The sequence below is a fragment of the Etheostoma cragini genome, chromosome 22 (genome assembly GCF_013103735.1).
Source record: "Etheostoma cragini isolate CJK2018 chromosome 22, CSU_Ecrag_1.0, whole genome shotgun sequence".
NCBI lineage: Eukaryota > Metazoa > Chordata > Actinopteri > Perciformes > Percidae > Etheostoma > Etheostoma cragini.
This window is the reverse complement of record NC_048428.1, coordinates 5,393,912-5,421,168: the sequence shown is the minus strand read 5'-3', so window position 1 is coordinate 5,421,168 and position 27,257 is coordinate 5,393,912. Positions and strand designations below refer to the sequence as shown.

The 27,257-nt window shown below is 40.0% G+C and overlaps 1 protein-coding gene across 1 annotated transcript in view; it reads left to right on the top strand.

Annotated features, from left to right (window-relative positions):
• LOC117938115 (microtubule-associated protein 4) overlaps positions 1–27,257 on the top strand; it is a 123,348-nt gene that overhangs the window by 24,056 nt on the left and 72,035 nt on the right. The window contains 2 exon segments of the mRNA XM_034862509.1: positions 8,877–9,065; positions 14,322–14,378. Of these exon segments, the coding sequence (XP_034718400.1) occupies positions 8,877–9,065; positions 14,322–14,378 (246 nt within the window).

Genomic DNA, 27,257 nt, shown 5'->3' with positions numbered 1-27,257 from the left:
TGAAGGCAAAAGGGGGTCCAACCCGTTACTAGCATGGGGTACCTAATAAAGTGGCCGGTGAGTGTATATATATCTATACATATATATATATATCATGTATGAAAAAGGAAAATCATCACTTACTCACATGACAAACAGGTATTCACAAATCAAAAGAGTTTTATAGGCGATTTTTTTTCCGTTAATCCATTAATCAGCTAATTCCAGCTCTACAATAATTGTCACCGGTTGCACATTTACTCGATTTCGCATTAGCAAAACTCACTTTTTCAGTTGCAAGTATGTTTGAATGGTGCGATTTATTTACGAGGACGTTACACACGAGGACGAAGCTTTTTTTTTTTAAGTCCTCATCCCGCATCCTCACTCTACATATTAAAACAGGAAGTGCAGCTTGTTGTCTGATATGACTCATTTCCTTCTGAGCTATTTATAAAATATACAACTGTACATTGATTCACCTTTGAAAATGCATGACTTCTAGGGTTGCCATTTCTGGTTTAATTGCAAGTTGATTCTTTGAAAGCAGTGGTTCACCCAGTAATTACTTTAAACTAATAATATCTCTCAGCTTTAACATTGGGATATGATACCAAACACTTCCAACTTCAGGTTGTTTCCTTTTAATCTTTAATATAAAAGATATACTTTTTGTGTTAATCCTTTAATAAGGTTAGAATCGGGGGGGATTTCCATCTAACTGTTGGATACAAAAAGCTCCAGTTTGTAATTCAATCCATCAGGGTGTGTGTGTGTGTGTGTGTGTGTGTGTGTGTGTGTGTGTGTGTGTGTGTGTGTGTGTGTGTGAGAGAGAGAGTGAGAGAGCGCTTTGGCTAAAAGTCCCTTGTCAGCTGTCTCTGTACATCAGCTGGAAGAAAAAAAAAGAGGAAATGGTGTCTCTCTCACACACACACACACACACGTGTACCTAGGAACAAATCAGACATACATACATACATACTCTCTTTCACATTAACATTAAAGACAGATGAACACTGGTCTGTAAATAAGTGGGCAGGAAACTTGCATAATGGGAGAAATTAATCCACATTATGTATTTCACTTCCCTAAATATTGGGATGCTGATTATTAAACATGACTTGGAGTTCCAGTTACACCAAGTACGTTATTTAGCAGCAGTCTTCAGTTAGCAAACAGAGTGAAGCCTACGTGATGCTTCTTCTCTCTGTGAAGGGACAGTAATAAGAGAAGCAACGACGATGATCTGCAGTAGGACTGCATGATATGACCCAAGATCAAAATATGATATGACCTAAGATCAAAAATCACGTTTAATTGTACATTTTACCTTGATAACGATGAATGAATGATAAAAAAATTGTGATTCGACGACGGACATTGCTTTAAAAAAATAAAAATAATAATTCAATAAAGTGTACATTTTTGGGATCAATTTCAAATGTTGGTCTTCCCATCAGTCACTTAGACATAAAAACATAGGACAACAGGGTCCAGGTTTAAAAAAACAAGCTGTAGTCAAAGAAATCAATAATGTTCACAACCTGTATGGCCACTATTATCCATATTGATTGATTTATCATTTTGTATAGAAAATGACAGAAAAGTAGTGACACATGTCCATCAACAAATTCTTATAGTGCAAAGTCTTTAGATTGATTAGAAAAAATATTCAGTTTACTATGATGGCAAAAACGTCACCTCACATATTAGAAGCAAAATAAACCTATTTAGCAAATTGTGCTGATTTCTTTTCTGACAAACACCTGCTTTATTGATTAATGGTTCCAGCTCTGGTGACGGTGTCCCAGATCTACGCAGTAACTGTACGTTCACACCGCCACCGACTTGAGCGTCTAAAGATACCGGAAGTCATTCATTTTCACTGGAAGCCGGCTTCTCACAGCTGCAAGGAGCGGCAAATCTGTCGGCGTCGCGTGAATCCTCCACGGGTAACTAGCTTAGTCTGGCGGCTACTCGCTCTGCCTGTATGCCGCTACGGCTCAGCGGCTAACGAGCAAGCTAACTGCTAACAGACCCCGCTGTGACCAATTAACAATACAACTTCTGTCAGTATGTAATTTATAAAAAGGTTTCTAGTGTCCGTGTATTGGGCGTAGCTGCGTGTGCTTTTCCCGGTCGGACAGAGAACGCCGCTACGTCAGAGCGGCCATTGCTTCCCTCTACTTTTTGACAAGCGTCCTTGGCGGGGCGGCTAGAGCTATTTGATAGCTCAAGTCGGTGGCGGTGTGTACGTACGGTTACAACTGGGAAACACTCCCAAGTTGTAATGGACCACACCATTACATCATCTAGCAATGGGATTTTAGGGGACCTACAATCCCATTGCTAGATGATATGGAGGATCCGCAGTGTGCATATATTAGATTATTGTGTGTTTTACCAATATCTGTCTTCAAGAACCCATTTCATTCATCTTCTGTTGTGTGAAACAATGCACAGTATTTCAAGACATCATTAAAATGAGGAAAGCGCTCTACTCTGTGTACTTTTTTTTGTTTAATTCTTTGATTTAATCATTTACTCGATGCTGTACGAGAATTGGCAAGATTTGAGAAAAAGGGTTTCTTCTTTCATTTTCAGAAACATTTTCTAAATAATTTGAACTGGGTGCATAACAGAGTCACAGCTTGGAGAAAAATCTTCTAGGTAGAGAAAATATCTGTGTTGTCTGTAGAAGGCAGATGTAATGATTTGAATTAAGTTGCTTGTGTTTGGAATTATGGGTGTGTAATATGTCCATCACAATTAATATCTCTTCATCAATATCAAGATGATACAGTGGGTTCTTTCCAGTTTATTACAATGAGGGGATTGTTTTCATTGTCTTTACTTCCTCCTAACCTTGCTCTAGTTGTGTGCAGTGCACACTAGGGCGGCAGGATATGAGGAAAATAAGCCATATTGTTGCGTAAACCATGGTCTGGGTGTGTACTTAATTCTAATTGGCTGCCATAAAAAAGTGTTACAGGACACCTACTAAAGGAGTTCCAATGATTCCAGTGAGTAATCTGAGCCTGTCTCTCAGCACTTTTGTGAAGGTAAATACAAGCTGGACAATTGTCCGATTAACTTCCACTCTAGCTTGTTTCACCGCTGCCGACCGCAGCGATCTCTCTGAATACCGGACCAACGTCATAGATTGGTGTTCCCATTGGTCACTTAGACATAAAAACATAGGAAAACAGGGTCCAGGCGGATGAAACGGTAGTTACCCTTTTAAGTTATGATTTTTGGCTCACCCCAAATTGAAATCACCAGTGCCAATATAATAAGAATTGAGAATAAAAGTAGCGATTAAAATCCTCTCGGGATGTGTTTGATTTACCAAACAACCGTAGAACGAGCAGAACATCAACTTGAATATGTGCGCTAATCTCAAGTCTTTACTCAAATATAATAGACATTTTTTGGGTATCAAATTCTCAGATATTACAGGAATATGCATATATTTCTATCAAATGAGGTAACTAGAATCATTGCCTTTATTGTACACAAACCGATCATCTCCCCCCCCCATAAAAGGCTCATTCTGTACCCTACCATACCTTGCACAGGGATGGTCTGAAACATTTTTTGCTTCCTGATACCAATTCTGATGCTGAACTTGCGTATTGGCCGCTACCGAGTACTGATCTGACACCAGTGGGTCATATATATTTTTTATGTTTTATACTACTATCCCTGTATGGATGGGATATGATTTCTATCTCTGTGGTCGGTCTGGCTCAGGTAAACTCTCAAACAATGAACGCCAGAGAACGTTCTTTTATTATCCAGTTTGACAGTCAGTTATAACAGAAAAGAACATATATAAACTACTTTAAAGTAGTTTTTTTTTAGAAAACTGCTGCTGCTGTAATAAGGGGATTTCCCCACTGTGGGATGAATAAGGTATTATCTAATCTCATCTAATAGTGATAATGTAGGGATATGAAATGTCCAGGTGTTGAACGGCCACATTGTCCTAGGATAGTGGACACTCCACTGCACTTCCCACAGCCTTCAAGTAGGCTAGTAATAATAATAGTGGGTGTAGCTGGAGGCAGGCTAAATATTAACATTGGAATTGACAATTTAGGTTGCAGTTTTGGCTACAGTGCCTTGCTCGGAGGCACAGTTCAGAGCACACTGGATATCCCAGCAGCTGGCCTGGATCTGGTTTCTAACCTGGAGGGTAGCGTTGTGTGCAGCCGCCTTTTTATAATCAAGCTAGAAAATGTTTTCTCTTGGTAGTTTGGCTGAGAAATGCTTAAGGGTTAATGATTTATGAATAAAGACCTCATTGTCAACCCCATGCAACCTAGATTTTTAAGTTTTTTTTCCCAAAATCAGATTAGAGCTGCAAAGATTAAGTGATTAATTGTCAACTATTGAATTAATGGCTGCCTGTCTTGATAACTCAGACAGAGGTACAGCATGCACAGAGATGAGAAGAGAATGCATAGACTTCTCTAACTCTGGGGATATTGGGAATTAGTTGACAAGCGACTTTGGATCGTTGAAAAGACCTACACAAATTATTGTTATTATTATTATTATTATTATCATTATAATTATTTTGAAGTTGGTGTGTTCCTTTAAGCCAGCAGCCATTACTTTTACTGGCTTTAATGACACCTGTTGCCAGTCAAGTTACTGCCTTCATTTCATTTTCGTTCAATTTGTGAGTTAGCAAATCATCAAAAACAAACAATTTATTTCTACCTCCCACATGTTGATGTCAGTATAGGCCTTATAGAAATCCAGTATTTAAATACATTTATTTGACAGGGACAGTGTACATTAAGTAACATTGCCATAAATACACGAGAATTAGCCAAAGGCTATTTTTCATCCATTGTCCCTGGACAGATGTTAAAATATCTACCTAAAAAAACAACAAAAGGAAGATTACAGTGAACAAGACAAATATAAAAAGCAGTAAAACAGATATAACTCTTGAAACCCTGTTGATAAATACAGTGTGTACACGTTTTCTATAATACAGACATAATACAGAACATTATATAATATAGACAGCCGTCGGGCTATTGAAGAAACCCTGTTTTTATTTCAGTTTGGATGTAAAATATGGATGGCTGCGCCTGAAAGACCAGCAGAGAGGCTGCCACACCCACAAATACACATGACTAATCCACACATGCAGTCACACACCCAAGGCATTTGCTACACACAGCACAATAGGAACGGCCTCTTCCATGGATTTCCTTCCTTTGTTGAATACACATTATTTCCGAGTGGCCACACCAAATTTGTTAGCAGGAGGGGGAAAACAGGAGCTCAGCTCAAACTACGGCACCTCACTCCAGTCAAAAACAACAAACCTTGAGATAATGACTTTCTAATCCCTGGGATCCAAATCCATCCCGCTGGAGGACCCAAAGCTAATGAAAAGGTTTTTCTTGTGGTCATGTGGGGGCCCACTGTGGAAATAGAAGCTGAAGGAGCAGAAGGGGGGTAATCTCCCTTAGCGTAGTATTGAAATGGCTGTGTGGTGGGTCTCATCCTGTGTTAAAGGATATCAGTTGGTCGTCTGGGTGCCGTGGATCACCCGGCTAACTCTGCAGCCGCCACACGTGACATACTGTGGACTCCACACATACACACACTCAGATGATGTGGGGTTAAATATGGAAACTAAGGGCAGAGTTTCTGACCAGCATGGCTTTGTGGTCGAGGCAGTAGGCAGCAGTCTTCCTGCGACACACCCTGATCTCAGCCCTGGGGGCTCGTTTAGACCGCTGATACGCTGGCAGGCTGGCAGGCTGGCAGGTGCGTAATGAGTACGCCCACGTATAGATTATTTATATTCCTGCGTCAGAAACCACCTATTGTTGACTACGTGATCCCAGCATTTATTTATTTATGGTGATTGACTTTGCCTTGATGTACATATAGCAACACTATTTTTTTTCTTGTTAGTTTATGTAAGATTGAGAAGGACTCCTACAGTTTCCCCTCTGCTAATATAGCCTATACGGTTACATAATAATGATGAGATGGTGTGCTGCGTACGGTAATTAACATGACCGCCAGACATGTTTTCACTCTGCCTGTAAAAGGTGTCGGATGAGGTCAGTGGAACCGTGTCTCCGTGGAGCTGGCTCTGTGCATTGTGGCGTTGCCATGTTGAATCAGAGAAAGGCCTTCCTCAAGCACACTGTTGTCCAAAATAGTTTGGTATGCCGTTGCATAATTCCATCAAAACTCAAACTAAGGGTCCTTGTAAACACCATAGAAGACAGCCATTGACCATTGAGGACACATAATGCAGTGTTCTCCTGTGGTACTGCATAGGTAATCCAGCAGATGGGGCTGTGGCGTTATAGGTGATTTTGGGCTGACGGCTCTCAGAAAACAACAGCCCGGTCTGTAATATTTGATTGCAGGGGTTGTAGTGTTAATGGATGTCTGTGGCAGTGAACCCTGCCATCAGATAAGTTTAGGTTGATGATTTCCTGTTCTCTTGGCTGCAGTAATGGAATGAAGGGTTTGTTAATGTGTTGATATGAGCACAGTTGGCAGGGCAGCCAGGTAGGAAGGAGACCGGAATCACTCAAAGGTCTCACCCTGGGTTTCCACCAGCTGCGGATCGGCTCCGCTGTGTGTCGGCTCCGTGCACCGCCGTCCATGAACACCGACCAGGTCCGGATTTGTTGCAGAACTGCTGCGGCTATGACTGACAACTGAAGTCACGAGGACCCAGATCTCGCAAATTCACGTATGATCGCGGGATATCACAGGATGTAGTTTCTAGAAACAGAACCACAAAACCTCGGACCTGCGATGTGGGCACGTGATTGCCCAGGCCTCGCTCTCGACTGGCATAACGTATGGCCTAACATTCCAGAAGTACCTCGCAATCCGGACCACCAGCAGATTCACTGCAATTCATATAGAGGACATATCTCACCCCCGGGAAAATGCACCACATGAAATAATTAACAGCCCTTGAGTTTTACTTTGTTTTTTGCGTGATTGGTCCCTTGTCTTGTGTGTGTGTGTGTGTGTCTGTTTGTGTGTATCGGTTTCTGCACGTGTTGTTTTGTCTCCTTTTATGACTGCTTGGGTATGTGTGTGTTTGAGACCTAATTAGATACACATTGTTCTTCTGTGGGATACCAAGTCAGGCCTTTCTGTCATAAACTCTGCCCCCTTGTGGTAGAACATGGTATTACATTTAGGTTATTATCAGTAATATAAAAAGCTTTCTTTTGTCTAGATGCCTACCTGAGAGGTCAGAGGTCATAATTTAGATGAGTCAACCGACGGCCTGTGGGCCACATCGGGCCGCCAACACTTTCAGTCCAGTCTGCAGAATAATAATAATAATAAGAAGAAATTGGGAAAATGTGAAGAAGTTAGTGCGTTCTGGTATTATGCATTTAGAGCATTTAGGGTTGTCCCCTCTTAGTCGATTAGTCGACTAAACTGTGTTTTTTTTTTTTTTTACTTAATAAGTCATTTTGTTATGCTTATTTATGCTTAATTACTCACTTCCAAGAAGCTTATGAGCACATTTCTGGTGTACACAAGATTTAAAGTGGTGCTTTTGCAGGATTAATTCAGTTTTACAGATGGTTAATAAACTACATTTCTAAAGTGCTTTTCTAGTCTTAGTCAACTAAGAGTTTCTTCAGGCGAGGACAGCCCTGTGAGCCTTCAGAGCAGGTAATATTCCCATTAGTGACACCCACAGTGTCATGTCCCAGTCCCTTTAAAGCCAGGCGCGTTTGCACCTCTGCCCATTGCTGTTATCATGTTGGATTTGCTAAGCAGAAAGGAGGAGAGGAGAGGAAGAAGAAACTTTGAGCAACACAGTGTGAACCAGCTGCAAGGCCTCGGGCCTCGCAGCTGGTTCACACTGTGTTGCTCACGGACACTTCAGCAGGATGGATGGCTGCCAGCACAGGGTTTGGGTCCAGGTCCTGTAGTCTTGTTAGTGCTCCAGCTGCAAGTTTGATGCCACCCAGGGACACAAACCTGCGGCCCAGTTCAGTTCACATCACATTTTCCCTCAAAAGCAAATGGATTTAGTCATTTTGTTTATTGTACTTCAGTTTCAGAGACTTCCTGGGCACGCTGATGCAATAGGCTGTCATTGCGTAGGGATGGGTTACATTTATCACTTCCACCACTCCATTTCCATCTCTCCTTCTCTCACTCAATGTCTTCCTCCTTCGCTCAGCTTTAACTTCACTTCCTTCAACTTTATTTCTACATTTCGGGGGAGGGGGGGCAATATTGAAGGTGGTGCCCCATTTCTTTTAAAAGCATAATAGTATTGTGGTTCTGCAGATACATTTCTACGTAGTCATTACTAAGGACATAACAACCGCAAATCGTTTACGTGGGAACGATATATTTTGGAATTTTGGATTGGGAATTTGGAAATTTGACCCCTTTAAAAAATGTCTATGTCCGAAATATGGGTTTCATTTTAACCAAATTACCACAAAAACATGGATTAGATTCCTTACAACGCTCTTTGCAAATATAATTGATCCCTTTCATTACTCTGATCATAACTTTAGTCAAAATTATTCATAATTTCCGCGTTTCTAACTAAAATATTAGGTCTAATTCTATATAAATGAAGGACCATGAACTCCAAAAAGTAGTGTAAAACTAGTGGTTGTAAGGTGGAGTTAGTGAAAACTTAAAAGTCTGAAAAAGGGACAGAAATGTCTATTTGTGGTCAGTTTTTGACTTGGGAGGACAACACAAGAGTTAAAGTACATCATGTGATAAAGTCGTTCTTCTCTCCTTTTGTGACTTATGTATTCTTTTTTTCTTCTTTTTTTTTTCATTTAACAGTCCAAAGCATGTTGACTGCTCTCTGGTTTGATTCCTCTGTCTGTATTTGTGTGCAGCCATGGCGGAGCTAGACCTGAGTCTGAGCGATGCACTGACAGACAGCGCTCCCCAGCCGGGCCCGGAGAGCCTGGTGGAAAGGGACTTTGTGGCTCAGCTGGAAGCGGAGACCTTCGTTGATCAGGTCGGGGAGACAGTGGGGAAGACAGACTACATCCCACTGCTGGACAATGACAGCACCAGAGCAGGTGAGACTGATCTGATGGAGCCCAGTGGGGGAATGTAAAATGATTCACCGTGCTGACTCTGCTAGATCATGCCAATTCAACGTTGAGAGTAGGACTGCACACAATGAGAAAGATATGCAATATGCAATGCCATTGAAAATCAACCATTTTGAAGCTTTCAATCAATGTTTTAAGTTTTTCTTACATTATGGTTCATTTTTTCAACACTTTTAATGCTTTTTTTCAATGTTTCTCACTTTTTTTAACGTTTTCAACACTAACTTATTACCTTTAGTTTTAGAGTTATTTTTTGAATTTAGGGTCAATAAACCTCATTTATAAGAAATAATACCTAATGTTTGAGTTAGAAAAGCAGAAATTAGGAATTATTTAGACTAAAATTAAAGGAATGTATGTTGATGGATAATCACAGACTGGAATATGTCAACTTTTACTCAATACTATTTTAAAACCACTTCAGTGGTTTTTCTCCAAATGCTATAAAATTGAAAAAGACTGAATGAAGAAAGTAAAGATTTGTCCTTGCCAAAGAGCATTGTGTGGAATCAATCATGTTATTTAGGTAAATAAAAAGAACATTGATAAAGGAAAACGGGTCAGTTTGACCCGAGGACAGCATGAGGGTTAATAAAAATAAATAAACGGGTATTAAGATGTATTCAGTTCTGCATTTCTGCTGATTTTCAGTATGCTTTTTGAAAAAAGAAATCAATGCCAACATTTTATTGAACATTGAATAGAACATAAAAGCCCCCAGTAAAAAATAATTTTCTTCTGATATGTCCTTTTCAACTTTTTAATCGACCCATTTAAAATAAATAGAAAGCCCTGTGTTTTTGCCGGACCATGTGACGGCCGACACAGGCAGTGTGAATGCAGACGGACACCAGGACAAGGTGGCAGAGGTAAAAAGAAGAGGAAATGAAGGGAGAAGGTTAGGAGAATGAACTGGGTGGACAGGTGAAAAACAGAAAAAGAGAACGGCGGGGGAAAAATGAATAAGAGACCCTAACCCTTGTTCGGGACGTCTTACCCAGCGTTATGTTTTCATTCATAAATAGATTTAGCTCCATCTCCTGTGTGACTTTGTGACTCTCCATTCATAATACATCACGGCAATCTCTGTCTGTCTCTGACTTCAATCTTCCTTAGCAACATTAGGGTCACCTCTGGATCTTTTATCCTGAACAGGAGGAGAATCTCTGTTGTGTAACATAATCTGCAGCTGCTCCTAAATGATACCGCTGGACACTGGCTGGCATTTTGGATCTGCTCGGCTGCCATTCAGCCGCAGGGTAGAAAGTAGCCCCTAGATAAGCAGAGTAGTGGTCACTTCGAATATCCCAGATGATACGTACTATTTGAGGTACTTTGCGGGAAGATGTGTCCCAACTCTGAGCAGTTAGTGTCCAAATATCCCAAAAGACGTTCAAGGTTTAGTTCCAAAGTATATATGTAAGATTTAACCCCCCCCCCCCCCCCCCCTTTATGTAAACAAGATATTTGGAAAAGTCCTAGGTCATGGGTCTGAGGAGTCATTAGGTGCTTTATGACTGCAGGAACTTTCTCCTGGACCTAGACTACTGAGGAACTTGTCTTTGTGTTCCGATCCCCTGGGAACAGTCTCCAAATTAACCCTTGTGTTGTCCTCCCTTTCAACGATGAAAAAAAATTGTTTTGTTCATTTTTATTTCAACATTATTATCACTTTTTTCCAACAGTTCTGTTTCTTTTTCAATGTTGTAGGTGTTTTTTGTTGTTTTTGTCAAAGTTTTTTGCTGACAAAAACAAATAAATAATTAACTGAAAACAGGTCAATTTTGACCTTGTTTCCCCCCCCCAAAAAAAAAGGTGACCACTTTTGCAGGGATTGCCGTCACTAATTGGTCAAACGCACACAGCGCGGACGGCTTCAGCTTGCCGACTGCTTCATTCATGAAACGAAAAAGAAGTAATGTTATATCGATTTATTACCATGAACATTTGTCTTTGAAAACATTAAAAGTAATGTTAGGTGTGCCTGGATAGCTCAGTTGGTAGAGCAGGCGCCCATATATAGAGGTTTACTCCTCGACGCAGCGGGCCCCGGTTCAACTCCGACCTACGGCCATTCCCCCCTCTCTCTCTCCCCTTTCATTTCTTCAGCTGTCCTGTCATTAAAGGCCTAAAAATGCCCAAAAAATTATCTTTAAGAAAAGTAAAGTTAGGCTTTACTGTCGGCTTCTCTCAAAAAAAATGGCCGAGAGATAAAGGGAGAGATGGGGTGTGCTGGCAGCCATGCTGAACTGCAGGCTGCAGAGTGTGTTTACCCCAGTGACCACCCGCAGCCCTCATCCTGTCAGGGTCTTTATACGTCAGCTGACTACTTTGCCTAATCTTTATGAGTCGTAAGACTTATAAGACCCCAGAACTTCGCAGTCAAAATGCGGCTATTGTGTCTTCAGGCTTTGTATTAAATCTGTGCATTAAGAAAATGTATATTACATTTTAATGGTTGTATGCTGTGCAATATATACAGTACATACATGCTGTAGAGTAATAGTCCTGGTGAGGGCTCAGGAATGACTTTTTCCTTGTTAATGTAATAGACTTTTGGTACTATTAATTATTGCATTCATATGGAATATGTTAAAATAAGACTGCATTATGAATATTAGGCTGATACATTTGGGATTTGGTTTATATCAATTAGACAGTAGTGTCATGTGATAACAACACTAGTAAAACAGATGTAGGTTATAAAGGGATTCCCTGAAACAGGTTTTTAAAGGGAGATACTGATTATTAGTAGTTAATGAAAGCGATATGTTTGGAACCGATATGCATTTACAGTGAAAATGAAAATCTTTAAGTCAAAATTAAGATTTTGGAATGTTACAAACGCCAACACAGAACTTTGTTTAAAATGCATTAAGCAATTATTTAATAAATGAGAAACATAACTCCCAGGAACAAAGAGTCAGATAATGTTGTGGGGGGGGACATTAAGACAGACTCAGTGGTGAGTCCAACCCAGGCAGAGGGACAGACACAGAGCTGTAGCTTAGCCAAAGTAGCGCACTTTTTAATTCATTTACTTTATCGGTTATCAGGCAAATAAAACGCCGATTGAATTGCTACAGCTCTACCACTGGCTGATGATTGTGTGAGCGCCACTTGTTGCTCAAACTACTCTTTTGTAGTGTGAGAGTAGAAGTGATATTTAGTTATAAAGCAATAGAAAGAAAGGCATAGAAAAACACAGATAGGTATATAGCAAGGTAAGTAAGCAGAGAGATGGATCAAATAAACAGCTGAGTGAATAGCCAGAAAAAAGGAAGTGACAGTTAACCGGGGTAGACTCAGCTCTCGGGCCTGTTATGGTTTCCCAGACACTTTGGTCTGACAGTCAGACTGTGTGTGGGCTTTTGTCAGTGAGAGCCAGCTGTAGGCCGGGCCGTGGGTGGTGTTGCCTGTGATCAACTGTGGCATGCTGTGTGCATTCAGACAAACGCAGACATGCTGACACGCCAAGTGCCAAACAGCAGGGAGAGGCAGTCCGCAAATTATTGTCCTCTGTCAGCAGAGCTAGACGGGGAAGATTTGTTTTTCTGACCAGTGTTGTTGCTCTGGGGCCCTGGTGCACACAGAATTTTGACTCATGACGACCGAAGTGTGTTTGATGAGTGTCCTGCGCTCTTGTGTGTTTTTGATCTGTGGTATTTGTGTACTGTGTTTGTAAGGGACACAAATTAATCATCCATTGTGTGTGTCCGTGCATGTTTTTTTTTTTGTATGCCTACACATTACCATGTCAATTTGTGTGCGTACACATGGATATGGGTGTACACATGTACTGACTGCAGAATGGTAAATGGTCAGCATTTGTATAGTGCTTTTCCACCTTATCGGACAAAGAGCATTAACATTTATACAGCGCATTTATGTAGCGCATGTATAAAGCACACTTATACAGTGCTTTTATACAGCGCTATTATACAGCGCTTTTATATAGTGCATTTATGTAGCGCATTAATACAGCACGTTTTATATAGTGCATTTATACAGCACATTTAAATAGCACTTTTCTGCCTTATCGGACAAAGAGTATTAGCATTTATACCGCACATTTATATAGCGCTTTTCTGCCTTATTGGACAAAAAGCATTAGCATTTATATATATCACATTTATACAGCGCATTTATATAGCACATTTACATAGGGCATTTAAATAGATCTTTTCTACCTTTCCTGACAAAGTGCATTAGCATTTATATAGTGAACATTTATATAGCTCACATTTAAATAGCTCATTTATATAGAAAAATCATATGGAGCATTTATATAGTGCTTTTCTACCTTACCAGACAAAGCACTTTCCAATTTGCCTCTGATTCACCCCTTCACACATTCAATCATATAACGATGCTGACGGAGCCGCCGTGCAGGGCAACTTGGGGTTCAGTGTCTTGCTCAAGGACACTTCGACAGGCGGACAGGGGATCGAACCGGTAACCTTGTGGTTAAAGGATGACTCGCTCAACCTCCTGAGTTGCAGCCACCTGTGAATGGGCTTTGTTTTGCAGCTTTGTGGTGGCATTTACTTGTCTGTGTGGAAGAGAGAAATAGTGAGCCCTGTGGTCTAGATGTACATAGCTGGCTCACTTTTAACCTGGTTAGATCACCATGGGATAATATGCTGCATGGCTAACCTGCTCCAGAGCCGACTGCTGACCAGTCAGCACACAATAAGAAATTAATCTTTTAGGGTAAATAGTGCGTGTATGGGTGAACCAGAAGCACATTGTGTAATACTTGGCGCTTGGATAAATAAGCCTTGCTGTAAAACTGTTACAATGTGCTTTGTGTGTTACATGTGTGTCTGTGTCTGATGTGCCACATTAGATAGATACTGTGTAGTCATCAGCAATCAGATGTCACACAGTATCACATCCTTCAGCATCCCAAACTGACACCAGCCAATATGTGCTGCCCTCTGCCTGCCCCAGTCTCGCTAGAACAGGCCGATGTGCTATTTCCTGGCACATCAACACAAATCTGTACACAAAACACATCTCTATTTTGAGGTGCTCTTAAAAAGCTTTAAAAGTCTGGGTCAATAGTCTCCATTTAATGCCAGGCTCACTCATACTTCCGCTGTACAAACCAATACCATGCAGTTTGATTTTCTATCTCGTCAAGCCATTAGCACTCAGATGGATTGTAATGTGTTTGCTTGTGTGTGTGTGTGTGTGTGTGTGTGTGTGTGTGTCCAGACACGGATGCTACGTTGGAGAATGGAGAGAAGGAAGCGCATGTGGTGCAAAAGCCTGGTAAGACATATCCCACAATTCCCTCTGCTGTAAGTTTGTCTGCCTGGTCATTGTCATCCACCAATCATGGGCTGTCAGTCTTTTCTTGTCTTACTTCCTTCGTGTTCTTCATCTCAGTTTGTGTGTGTGTGTGTGTGTGTGTGTGTGTTTGTGTGTTCGTGTGCGTGCGTGCGTGCGTGCGCGCGCAGTATGGGAGTTGCTCTCACTGCTCTCCAACATCCTTTCAATGTTTTCTTAGTACAAGGCTGCCGCTCTTATAATTCTCTTAACCATTCAATCTGAGTAGTTCAACTGAAGAGAGTAAAGCAAAAAAGATAAAAATATGATTTACTTGGGAAGCATACTCAAACTCTTATTTTATTACAGTACACTTAGAAACACTGTAGCTATTTTCTTATTTGTCCTGACAGTAAACGTGAAAAAGTATATACAGTTGTACAAAGATTTCCACAATTGGTGCCCCATACAGTAGTGGTACTGTAGTATAAGAAAAGCACTGAACTTACTCAGGCCACCTGAAACAGTATCACGGGTAGCCAGCGGCGTTGCGTAGCCAGGGTTAGGGTAGGTGAGGCGAGCAGTCCTCCTCAGCTTTGTATCTATAACTCTGCACTGTGCCAGATTTGCTAAGCCACACTTACTTTTAAAGAAACCCATCAGATATGAAGGATCTTAACCCATTTGTAATTATGCCCTGGTCTCCTAATCCCTTTCACTCTGAAATACAACTTCTTCTGGAAGCTAAAGACAATAAAACCGCCATGTCACGGAGCCTTTATGGTATTATTCAGAGGGATTTGACTGATGCAATGACCATAACGATGTGGTTAATGTCATCATGGTTAGCTGTATTACAAACTGGAAGCTTGGGCGTTTACCACGTAGGGAAGGCAACAGAAAGACGCTATCAAGAAGAAGATGGACTTTAGTAATCCATCATTGGAAAAATTCCCTTTTTTATCTCTTTTGGCACTAGTCATCACACATACATAGGCCGGAATACACACACAGCACCTAAAGACGGGCATTAGAGCGGGGATTTCATAATGATAGGGCAGCCACATAGACAGCAATTAAAGAAGTTGGGGGATTGGTGACTTGCTTAAGGGCTTCTACATTGCCCAGGAGATAAGCTGGCACCTCTCTACCGTTCTCTATGCTGGACTTGAACCGGCAACCTAAGTCCCTACAGCATGAGCTACTGCCGGGGTAGTAGTGTTATTATTAGTGTTCTTGGCCCATTAGAAGGCAGCCTGTTTCAGCCTTTCCTGCTTCTATTTTGACCAGCCTTTCTAAAGCCTCTGAACACCTACACATGTGTTTTCAGTTATACTGGCTGATTAGACAATGTGGGAAGAATAGCGCTGTGCACTGTGTGTCGCCCAGTGAGATGGCTGGAAGCCTTGGGGGGATGGATGTTGGTGACTGTTGGAGGAGTGATCAGCATGTAAATCAGACATGTGTGTTGGCATGTTCACCGCCTAGCTGTCTGGCTGTTTGCATGGCATGGGCAACTTGTGTTACCACGGTTTACGGAGCTGCACGTGTGCACAGAGCTTGTAGTTGTAATGTTTCTGTTTTGCTTATTGGTGATCTTGTGAATGTTTTCTTCTTCTCAAACCCTCTGGCAAAATATATTTTAATCTCAATGAGACTGCCTGATTAAATTAACTTTAAATACATAATAATACATAAATAAAATGTTTGAATGTCTAATAGAGAGAAATACTGTTAGACGGATGTGTCTATCAACCCCCAATGTGAGTCAAGTGCAGATGTGAGTCACGCATGATCAGATTTAAAAGATTTACCGCATAACGTGTCATACTGAAATTTGTGAAATCCATAAAATGATAAACTTTTCACATTAAACAATACCAATAGGTGGGAATACTTTCAAAACGTTTCAGCTATCTATGATAGTTTGGTAGCTAACGTTAGCTCAAAACACCATTCCAGTGACAGTCTTTGTTGTGTTTGATTGCCAGCTTGTAGCTAAGTTAGCAGTCGTTTCAAAAACATTTTAGCTATCTATGATAGTTTGAATGCTAACCTTAGCTCAAAACGCCATTCAACTGACAGCCTTTGTTGTGTTTGATGCTAGCTTGTAGCAAGCAGTGAACAAACTTTGTTAAGTTGGTCATTTTTGCTGTATTGACATTACAGAAGTCTTTCGTTAGCATCTTGTATGCTGACGCACGCGCTACTCAAACCAGCACTCGACTCACATCGGGGAGTGACAACAACATTTGGCGATATTAAAGAATAGCTACGGTCAGTATGTTGCTGTCAAACAACAAAAACAACCACCAGATGGGTAAAGTGTATTTTACAATCACTTTTAATGCACCACCAGGCTTAAACTACCAGTTTCAAGTGGACTCACCGTCTGTGTTGTTTTTCCAAAGTGCTCTGAAGGAGGGTCTGGCTACTCCACATAGTATTTGGGGATGGGAGGAAAACATGGTCAGGTTTAATGGCATTTTTTTAAACCAATCACAATCGTCATAAGCGGTGCTAAACTTCCAACAGAGCTGCTGCATATTGTCGTGCGAGAGAAAACTCAGATTGGACACGCAAAGGATATAGACTATTTTTCAGACAGTGGCAGCTACAGACTGTGGAAATCCTCCACAGTGAAATACAGTCACACTTGACACTGTTTAACGTTAGCTGTCAGCATTTCATCGTATTTAATCCAGCTGCTAGCTAACGGTAGGCTAACAGTACATACTGTCAAATGTAGTGTTAACTAGCATCATTGGTAGCGCTGCTATGTGGTCCGGTAGAGACAGGTTGTTTAGGACACAGTGTTTCGGTACTAGAGTGTGGATCGGGCTGCATTCGCTGTCCGAGCCTGGCCCGCGTCCAACAGACATTAAGATATTTATGTCTGAGCCCAACCTGAGCCCGACACCGTCAAAATATCTTTCTTTTTTTCCACCTATACATGTACGTTGGTTTGTGTGGAAAGCTCGCTTTTACTAGGAAGCTGTGGAGAGGCATTCGGAAATGTCAACAGATGAGCGCATCAGCGCACACGGGGCAAGAAGCGCACGTTAATAAGCTGTTTGATTTAAATTGTTCAATGTGTTGACCTTCCCTGCTTGCTTCATTTACGACCGTGGTGAACAAGGGCAGACTGGTTACCTCCAGGGACAACATTCTAAAATGAATAACGTCTGTGTTAAAATCCCGTTTCTGGTGAGCCAATAAATGAACGTGGCTTTCAGTCTGCACCGCACACACTGTGTACAAAACTTACACTTATTCCACCAAGTCTGACAGTCTGTTTCCTTTTTCTCTATCTCTTTGGCCCACTTTACACACACACACACACACACACACACACATACTAAACTCTCTTAAAGAAGCCAGAGCACCATTTTACAAGAAATGCCTTATCTCGCTGATGTAACCGAGCCCGACCTAAAGCCGAGCATCATTTCTAACTATCTGTCCGAACCCGGCCGGTCCTGTCGGGCATGGATCGGGTATCCATCCTCTATTTGGTACACAGCCCTAGCAGTAACAGAAGAGAACAGTGCAAGGTGTGACAAGTGTTGTCAGTGGGCCTACTTCAGTAGGCAGAGCATCTGTCCTTGTTGAGGTGCATTGGATCCATTCATCACTGTTGCTCTAGCAGACTCCAGGGAGAGGGCGCAGGCGGTAGAAGTAGTAACTGGGCCAGAGAATTGGGACTGTAAGCCGAATCCTGACAGAGCAAATGCAGATGTGTGTCTGTTTATGTGTTGAGAAGCTGCATGTTGCACCACCGATGCATGACGCTTCAGCATTGCATGTAAATACAAGTGTATGATACACAATATTTTCCCAGATATGTGACCATGCTGATCAGCATTCAATTCTGTCATATTCTAACCTTCAGATTAGGATAATTGTGGTGTTTCTCATGTTGGTCAAGTATTTGACATTTGTTAAATGAGTTGCAGTTGATTTTGTGACACCTTTACTAACCTGCTTTTTTCCTTTTCCCCCCTTATTCCTTCCTCCCACTCAATTTCTTCTTTTTGTCCCTGTGCATAAACACATTTTATTTTTATTCATGCCCTTAATTCTATTTTTTCTGCTTCAATTCTCTTTTTGAATGAATATCTTTTGTTTATGCGCTCACTTTACTTTTTCTACTCTTAATTGCTGTCACCACCTTCTTTTTTTTTTACTCTACTTCCCTCTTCGCTTTTATTTCTCTTCTGTCTTCCTTTACCAATCCCCATGCTTCAGAGGACTAGAACCCGCCTCCATCGCCATGCCAACTGTCAGTCAGCTGTGCTTCCGCTTCTGTGCACCTCTTCCCTCTCCCTGTGCAACACACACACACACACACACATTATGGACCCTATCCATGGCCCCATTTGGTCCAGTATGAAGGAGAAAGTCTGACAAGATACCACATTACTTTCACTATTGAACGAGCCCGCACACAAACATAATATTTGCACGCACACACACTCATCCACGTTATGCTGTCCTGACTTCAGCACACGCTGTTCCTCCACATGATGTGTCTGCACTCTCTGATTCACTCCGCTGGGCATACTGGGTGTCTCCGACACACAACTCTTTTTGGACGTACACACAGTTCCATTTGAAATTCAATGTGTCTGTTTTGTGGTTTGTTTTTGTCTGTAGTCCTTTTGGACTTGACTTTCCACAATAACTTATTTCCACTGTGCCCAATGTAATGTCCTCCCCCCGCTTGTCTGTTTCTCTCTCATCACTTATTATATGCAAAAGTATATTTGTCCACTATTAAGAAAAATAGGTACACTATAATTTAGCTTTCCATGTACTAAAGCCCATTGTGACATAAACAAATCCAAATGAATAAATTTGTAGTCCCTCTAGTTGCTCTCCCTTTCTGCCTCACTATCACACTGAAGCAGACAGAAAGTTCATAAGTTTATGTTGTCATCCACACACACACACACACACACACACACACACACACACACGCCAGCAGCCAGCCCTCCTGTCTGTATGTTTCAATCTGAGTCACCAATGCTGCAAGCCTGATCCATCAACACCGAGCACCTAGCACAAATTTGCACGCAAACAAATTGTCCCATTTTAACCCACCCAGGTGCTTTCAGTATTTGTTTTTCTTGTAATGTAATGCTTTTAACGCTTCAGCCCTCTTTGATAGTCACCTCTCTGAGCTGCTTTGTACAATCTTCCTTTAACCAAATAGATAGAGATGCAAATACTAAAGCCAGACCTCCAATGGACAATCATTACTGTGAAGAATGTAAGGAAGGGCCCAGTAGTTATTCAGCTGCCTTCTATTCTATTTCAATGTAATCTGTCGTTAGTCTATAGTACTCACCTTAATTAATCTGATCATTTTGAATTATAGTTCATCTTACTTACTCCCGCGTATGCTTACTATTAACGCAGTGGGTTTGTTGTGTCTGTTGTTTTACATCATCACTGTGTGAGCAATTCATTCAGTCAGTCAAACATTATAGTTCACTGAAAACTAACTTTGACGGGTCATCTTAATAAATAAGGGTCATGTTAATAATAGATGTTGGTTTAAATAGCCCTCCATCCCAAAACAAGCATATTATCAAAACATATTGGGGTTCAGGCATAATTTTTTTTCTTTTCTTACACAGGTTTTTGCTTACATGTGTTGAAAATATCTGTGTTTTGCGTTAGAACTACTTTCTACCAAAGAAATAATCCCTGTGAAAACTGTTGACGGAGCGGCTTATGGATCCAAAACCAGGATTTTTCTAGAAAGACAAACAGGTTTTTTGTTAGTTTTTTTCATTCTTGAGTACCCCAAATATTATTCAATTCACCTGGATTATATTTGGATGGTGGTTGTTCAACTGACCCAAATGTGAAACATTTGTGACTGAGGCGTAGTAATGTTCTGTGGCTTGCCCACAGGGTTTTTTTCTTTCATGTAACACGTTATTGGCATAGCAGAATGAAATTTCAAAGTGGGAACAGTGTGATTTGTACGTATGAACACACTTCCATCTGTGGATACGTTTATAGCAGACACAGCACCACTTGTAACACATGTGATACTCCTCAGATCTTCTCATAACTGTAGATGGACAGAAGATTATTGAAGGCTTCCATTGAGATGTTCAGGGCCAGCTGCAGACACAGTAGTTGAGAAGATATTTCACCCTGCGGTGAGATGCACTGTACTGTATTTTATATTTGGATTTTTGGCAATTGTACTTACTAGATGCATAAAAACGTCATATGTGTGCAACAAGGTTTAGATCCAGCCTCTTTTATGTTTGTTCCGAAATCCTTTTTTTTAGACGTGCCTATCTCTGTTGTCTGCCTGCACTTTGTGCTAATAAATGGATATTTAATACACACTCACCTGGTTTGTGGGTTTGTCTTTCTTCTTCTAACCAACCTGAACTAAACCTGCCTTCTAATGTCTAACTGCAGCTTTTTACCCTTTTTCCTTGGTTGATTTCTATTCCTGTCCCTCGCAGTCTTTATATTGTATGCAGTATTATTTCCTTTTTTCAGATATCCTAGCAGCTTCAAAGAGAACAAGTCCCTTAGTCATCCTGGCTGTAACCTTTAGAGGTGGTGGATTGTTACAATGTGAAGCTTAGAGATTAATGTGTGTGCCATTTTCTATTGCTTCTGAGAGACGTGCCTCTTTTGTTACAAAACAGATGTTTTTATTACTCCTTCCTTTTAAAAAAAGAAGAAGAGAGAAACAAATTTTTTCTTCTTGCTGTGGCTTAAAAATACACATAGAAAAAGATTCAAAGGGACTTTTGCCTTTTCCAAAGAGGATTGCCAGCTATCAGAATTTATAGTTTTTCTTCCAGAACGGGTGGCTAACTGAAGTCAGCAACATGAAATGAGATGCAACTTAGGAGGCACAGAGTAGACAGAACATGATGCTTATTCTCCAGCTTACTACGTTGCAGCATCAGCTAAAATAGAGAAAAAATAGTGCACAAGAATCAGAAAGTTAAGCTACTAAAGGTAAATCATTTTCCCGACTATTGTATTACCGTATTTTCTGGACTATAAGCCACTCCGGAGTATAAGTCGCATCAGTCAAATAAATGCGGCATGAAGAGGAAAAAAAAAAAAAAAACAGATACATGTGTTAAAAAATACTGGAAGTACTGATTAAACTTCTTTACTCAAGTAAAAGTAACAAAGTACAGGCTTGGAAATTTACTTAAAGTATAAAATTAAAAGTAGCCTAGCGAATGACAACCATTTTTTATGCAAAGCTACCTGGAGCAAACAAATGTTACTAGAGAGCATGCTGAGGAACTTCAGTGGACATGGAGAACACGTTTTTATATGGTAATGACTACATTTTAAATGGATGTCTGCCAAAAGGCCAAAAACATAACATATATGATTATTATGACAGAAAGTGGGACTCCAGGTTAATAAGATTCTGACTCATTAGCAAGATATGAATTCAGTGGGATCCATTCTATTTTTAATCTTCCCATTAACATTTAAATTAATATACATGTATGTGTGTGTGCTCAAATATGGATTCTGGAATTAAAATAAAGAAATTAAAATATGAATGACTCAACGGATATTAATGAAGAAGTTCCCCAGCACGTTGGCCAGGAGTCCTTCTTGATGTCTACTGTCTCAAACATCTCTCTCAGATAAGGCCGAGGATGATGGGAATGTCTTGCTGCTTGTTTGCCAGATCTCTTTTTTCTTCATTTTTAATCATGTTGCCATCCATACTACTATGTGCTAACGTTATCGCTATCCATACTAGCTACTATGTGCTAGCGTTAGCGCCCTCTGTCGGTACACGATCCGTCCTGCCTGCACGATCCGTTCTGCGCATGCGCACGATGTTCACGCATGCACATAAATATGTAGCTGAAAACCTGGCTGTTTCCCTGCCCTTGGTACCACGCATGCGTCGGAACACTTGACGGCCAAGCGTCACAACGGACAGCTTTTTTTTTTTTTTTCATTTTATTAACAAGAAACAATTATATCGCCTGTATGTACATATACGAAAATTCAATACCAGAGGTGCATATGCAGAAAATATATATATGTATATATTAAAAAAAATATATATTAGCATTTTCTGTAGGCTAGACTGTTTTGTAGTTCACAAGTGTTTTTTTTTTAATAAAGATATTTAAATGAAGACATCCAAAACTGTGAACTGACATCTGTGTACCAGGCATAGGCAACATTATTATTAAGTGATCAACATGTAATCTTTTTTTTTATTATTATTATTGTTTACGCCAGGCTATGAATTACGAGGTGTTTACGTGGTGGACAATCCAAAAATATAAAGGAGTTGTTACATTAACATTTGATTACATGTGGAATGGGAATTCTTTTTGACTGAGGGAAAGTCAAAGCATTTAAAAAAAAAAAAAAAATAAAACATTTGCAAGACAAATACAGGGCCCAGGCCTGTAAAAAGAATATTCCAGCACCACATTAACAAGCCCTCAAATCATGTTTCATTTTATTATAACATGTTACATTAACATGCACTCGTTTGAAATCAGCCAAAGTCCGCATTTTTACGCGGGGGGCAATTTATTTTGCCGCAAAAAATTGCAGATTTCCATGCAAAATAATGCGGGGCTTGCATGATTTTTGTTGCTAAAAGTCACAAATATCTTAATCTTCAGTAAGTTGAAAAATGTTGTGTTTACTTTACACTAGGCAGCCATTTCCCCTGTTGCCATGGTAATGTTATGAAGTGACGCAGTTACACAACAAGACAAACACATTCCATTTTTCATCAAACCGCAGTTGTTCCAAGTGCCCGCAATTTCATCGCATAAATATCCCAGATATTCTATCGAATTTTTAAATAAAAATTGTGGAAGGACTGAGATCTATACAAATAGATTTAATTTTAATTTAATTTTAATCTGTTTTATTGATCCCCTATATGGAAATTACAATTTCTTCAATTGAGGAAATAAATAAAGGCAGTCCTTTTGAAAAATGGCATATTAGAATAAATTAGCCAGGAACAGAGTAGGCCTAACTAAGAAAGTGGAGAACCTGGCAACCTGCCTTCTCAACACAAACAATATTAATTTGCAAACGTACAAAATAAAATAAACTGAAATATTTTTCTTTTTCGAGAATTTATGCGTGGCCATCTTGCGCATGTGCAGGATGGATCGTGCAGTGTCGTGAAGCCTCGTAAAACACAATTATCATCTGCGCATGCGTGAACATCGTGCGCATGCGCAGTACGGATCGTGCAGGCAGGACGGATCGTGTACTGACACCCTCCATACTACTATGTGCTAACGTTAGCGCCCTCCATACTACTATGGGCTAACGTTAGCGCCATCAAGCCTCAATGATTTGGTGTGAATGAATGCAGAATGCTGAATCTGTTGAGTTGTCTTAGTCCTGCGTCAAGTGCAACGTACAATATATTCCTATCCATTTAAATTGAATATGGTATCGATGACGTAAACAATAACGATAACTCCAGTGAAATCATGTGAAAGTTGGGGACTAGATTAGGACTGGATTTAAAGCTGATTCTGGTTTCGAACTTCGCCCCAGGTGTGTCAGATGGGGACAACTTCTCTCTAGCTAAGTTTCCATCCACTTGTCAATTGAATTACAGTATGTGAAGTTGGTGAACAGGTGAAGAACACACCAAAACCACCAACTTACTTTAAATGTGCAAGAACTATAGACCAACAACAAGCTTAAGTGAACTGACAACATGAGTTATACGACTTACAGTCTCAAAGACGCACACACACAATCACAGTTGATTATCCTCCAAACAGCTCTTTTTCTTTTCTCTCACTTTTTTCTCCGTGTGGCGCGCATACCCGCTCGCGGTGTGTGGCGCGTGTCCGCACTATTTTACGGCATGACAACCTCTTGTACAAAACTAAAGTAACTAGCCAATTTTGTAAAATGTAAGGAGTAGAAAGTAACGATATTTGTGTTAAAATGTAAGGAGTAGAAGTAAAAAGTTGCCAAAAAAAAATTGTAAAGTAAAACTATCTGAAAAATCTACTTGAGTACAGTAACATAGTATTTGTAATTCGTAACTTCCCTGACTATAAATCGCATTTATTTAGAAATTAATTTCACAAAACCCAGGACCAACCCATTTAATCTGGGAAGGCAAGTCATTCAGCTACACAATAGCACATAGAACAACTGGCTGATCAGGTGTCAGGTATGTTAACGTAACACATTAACAGTTATTCAACTACACAACAACATATAGAAAATATCTGCAAGGCTGAACAAACAAAACAAGCCAGTAAATCCAACAAGCAAGTTACTGGTACACAAGTTCACCAAGCTCCAGATTTCATTTCACCTCACTGAATCAATAGAATTCTTCATCCTCCATGTTAAATTATATACTGTATATTTTATAATATATGTCGCACGACCAGCCAAACTATGAAAAAAAGTGTGACTTATAGTCCGGAAAATACGGTAAGTATGTGGAAATACATACTGTGTGTATACACACAGTTTGGCTGGTCCTGCGACTTATAATCAGGTAAGACATATCTTATAAAATGAGATATAAATAAATATAATGCTATAAAATATTACGCTGTAAATATATACTATATACACTCACCTATAGGATTATTAGGAACACCATACTAATACTGTGTTTGATCCGCTTTCAGCTTGAATCAGTCGGCCCATCCTCCTCTGATCTCTAGCATCAACAAAGCATTTTTGCCCACAGGACTGCATACTAGATGTTTTTCCCTTTTCACACCATTCTTTGTAAACCCTAGAAATGGTTGTGCGTGAAAATCCCAGTAACTGAGCAGATTGTGAAATACTCAGTCCGGCCCGTCTGTCACCAACAACCATGCCACGCTCAAAATTGCTTAAATCACCCTTCTTTCCCATTCTGACATTCAGTTTTGAGTTCAAGAGATTGTCTTGACCATGACCACACCCCTAAATACATTGAAGCAACTGCCATGTGGTTAGGGTTAGGTAATTGGTTGTTTTGACTAGATAATTGCATTAAAGAGAAATTTAACAGGTGTTCCTAATAATATATATATATATATATAGCATTTTTGCAGGGTCTTAAAAACTCTAACATTTAAAATCAAAATTTTAGGCCTTGAAAAGTCTTAAATTCACTGAATTATTGTGTTCTAGGTCTTAACATTTTTTAAAGCTATAGTGCGCCAAAGACGAGACGGAGGATTAAACAAACATGATGGACTCTTGTCCATCATGTTGGAAACTTGAAAAAGTTGGAAACTCAACGGACGACACAGTCTTCTGAACATAGTCATACTAAGAAATCCAGACAGAGTTGTGTAGAGCTGATAGTCTTAGTTAGCTTTATAGCAACTCATTTGGTAATGGCTTGAATGTAACAGATTTTCATTAATATCAAAAAGTCCAACACTAAATCTTTAAACAGGTCTTAATTTTCCTACATCCATGCAACGCTACCTCTAATGCTCTGTTGTGTGTTGTAGTTCTTTTTGTTATTAATCCAAATATAATTTTGCTGTGTTACAAGTATTATATTATTATTGGTGCAATTCTCTTTAAGATTGTACCACAGACATAACATGGATTTTATTCTTTGGCTATGGGAAAGTGGAAGTTTAAAGATCCTCAATTCTCAATTTAGGGCTTAGTTAATGTGATAAAAGTCTTGAATTGCATTCATAATGGTATTAAAAAGTCTTAAATTTGACTTGGTGGAACCTGCAAAAACTCTGTAATAATATGTCATAATACGTATAATATATATGTGTGTGTATATATATATATATATATATATATATATATATATATATATATATATATATATATATATATATATACACACACACATATGAAACAGCAAAGACCAACAACTTAAATATAAGTTAAAAATTACATCAAAATACAAGTCAGACGAGCTTCTGTGCCCAAATAGATAAATTTACCCAAAAAATAATACATTGACTCTATGTTTTAAACTGAAAGGGAATGCCGTTTGATCACGAATTTTACTCCTGGATCTACGTTGGATGCACCATACGGTAACTTCCAGGTATCAGTCTGACCTGTGCGATCCTCTCTGTCACCAGTGGTGTGTTTGCGTGTTGTAGTCTATATGGGGCAGCCTGCCGTACTTAGACTGAGGGAGTAGGGTGAGAAAAGGGATTTTTATTTAGAAGATGTGCCAATTGGTGGAGGGATCGTTGTACATTTTCATATACCCCCCCCCCTACGTTACATTATATGCCACTCCCCAAACGCTGTATGTCTTATACGTCATTTGAGGACTTCAACCTCCTTTCATGTCTGCAGCATGCTTTTACATTATTGATTCCCTGTATTGAGGTGAACATCATAGGCTCATTACCGCAGCAACTTATATGGATTCAGTTACATTTCACTTCAATTTTATTTACAGTATCAATTCATAACAAGAGCTATCTCGAGACACTTTCAAGATGTGTGAGTAGTTCTAGACCAGACTCCAGAATTTACAAGGACCCAACAGTTCTAGTAGTTCCCTCCAGAGCAAGCAACAGTGCGACAGTGGTGAGGAAAAACTCCCCTTTGGGATGAACCCTGGGTGCCAACCCAGGCTCTCGGTAGGCGGTGTCTGACGACTGGTTGGGGTTAAAATGAAGAGTGGCAATAACAGTTAGGGATGAGCGAGTACACCCGGAAGGGGGTCGGGTTGTCTTGAAATGGGCGGGGCTTTAACCGGTATGTTTTATTAAGCATACAATTGATAGGGGTTGATCAGAAATTGTTGTATTTATTGTTGATTAGAAAACTATTTACAGTGGTGTGAAAAAGTGTTTGCCCCCTTTCTCATTTCCTGTTCCTTTGCATGTTTGTCACACTTAAGTGTTTTGG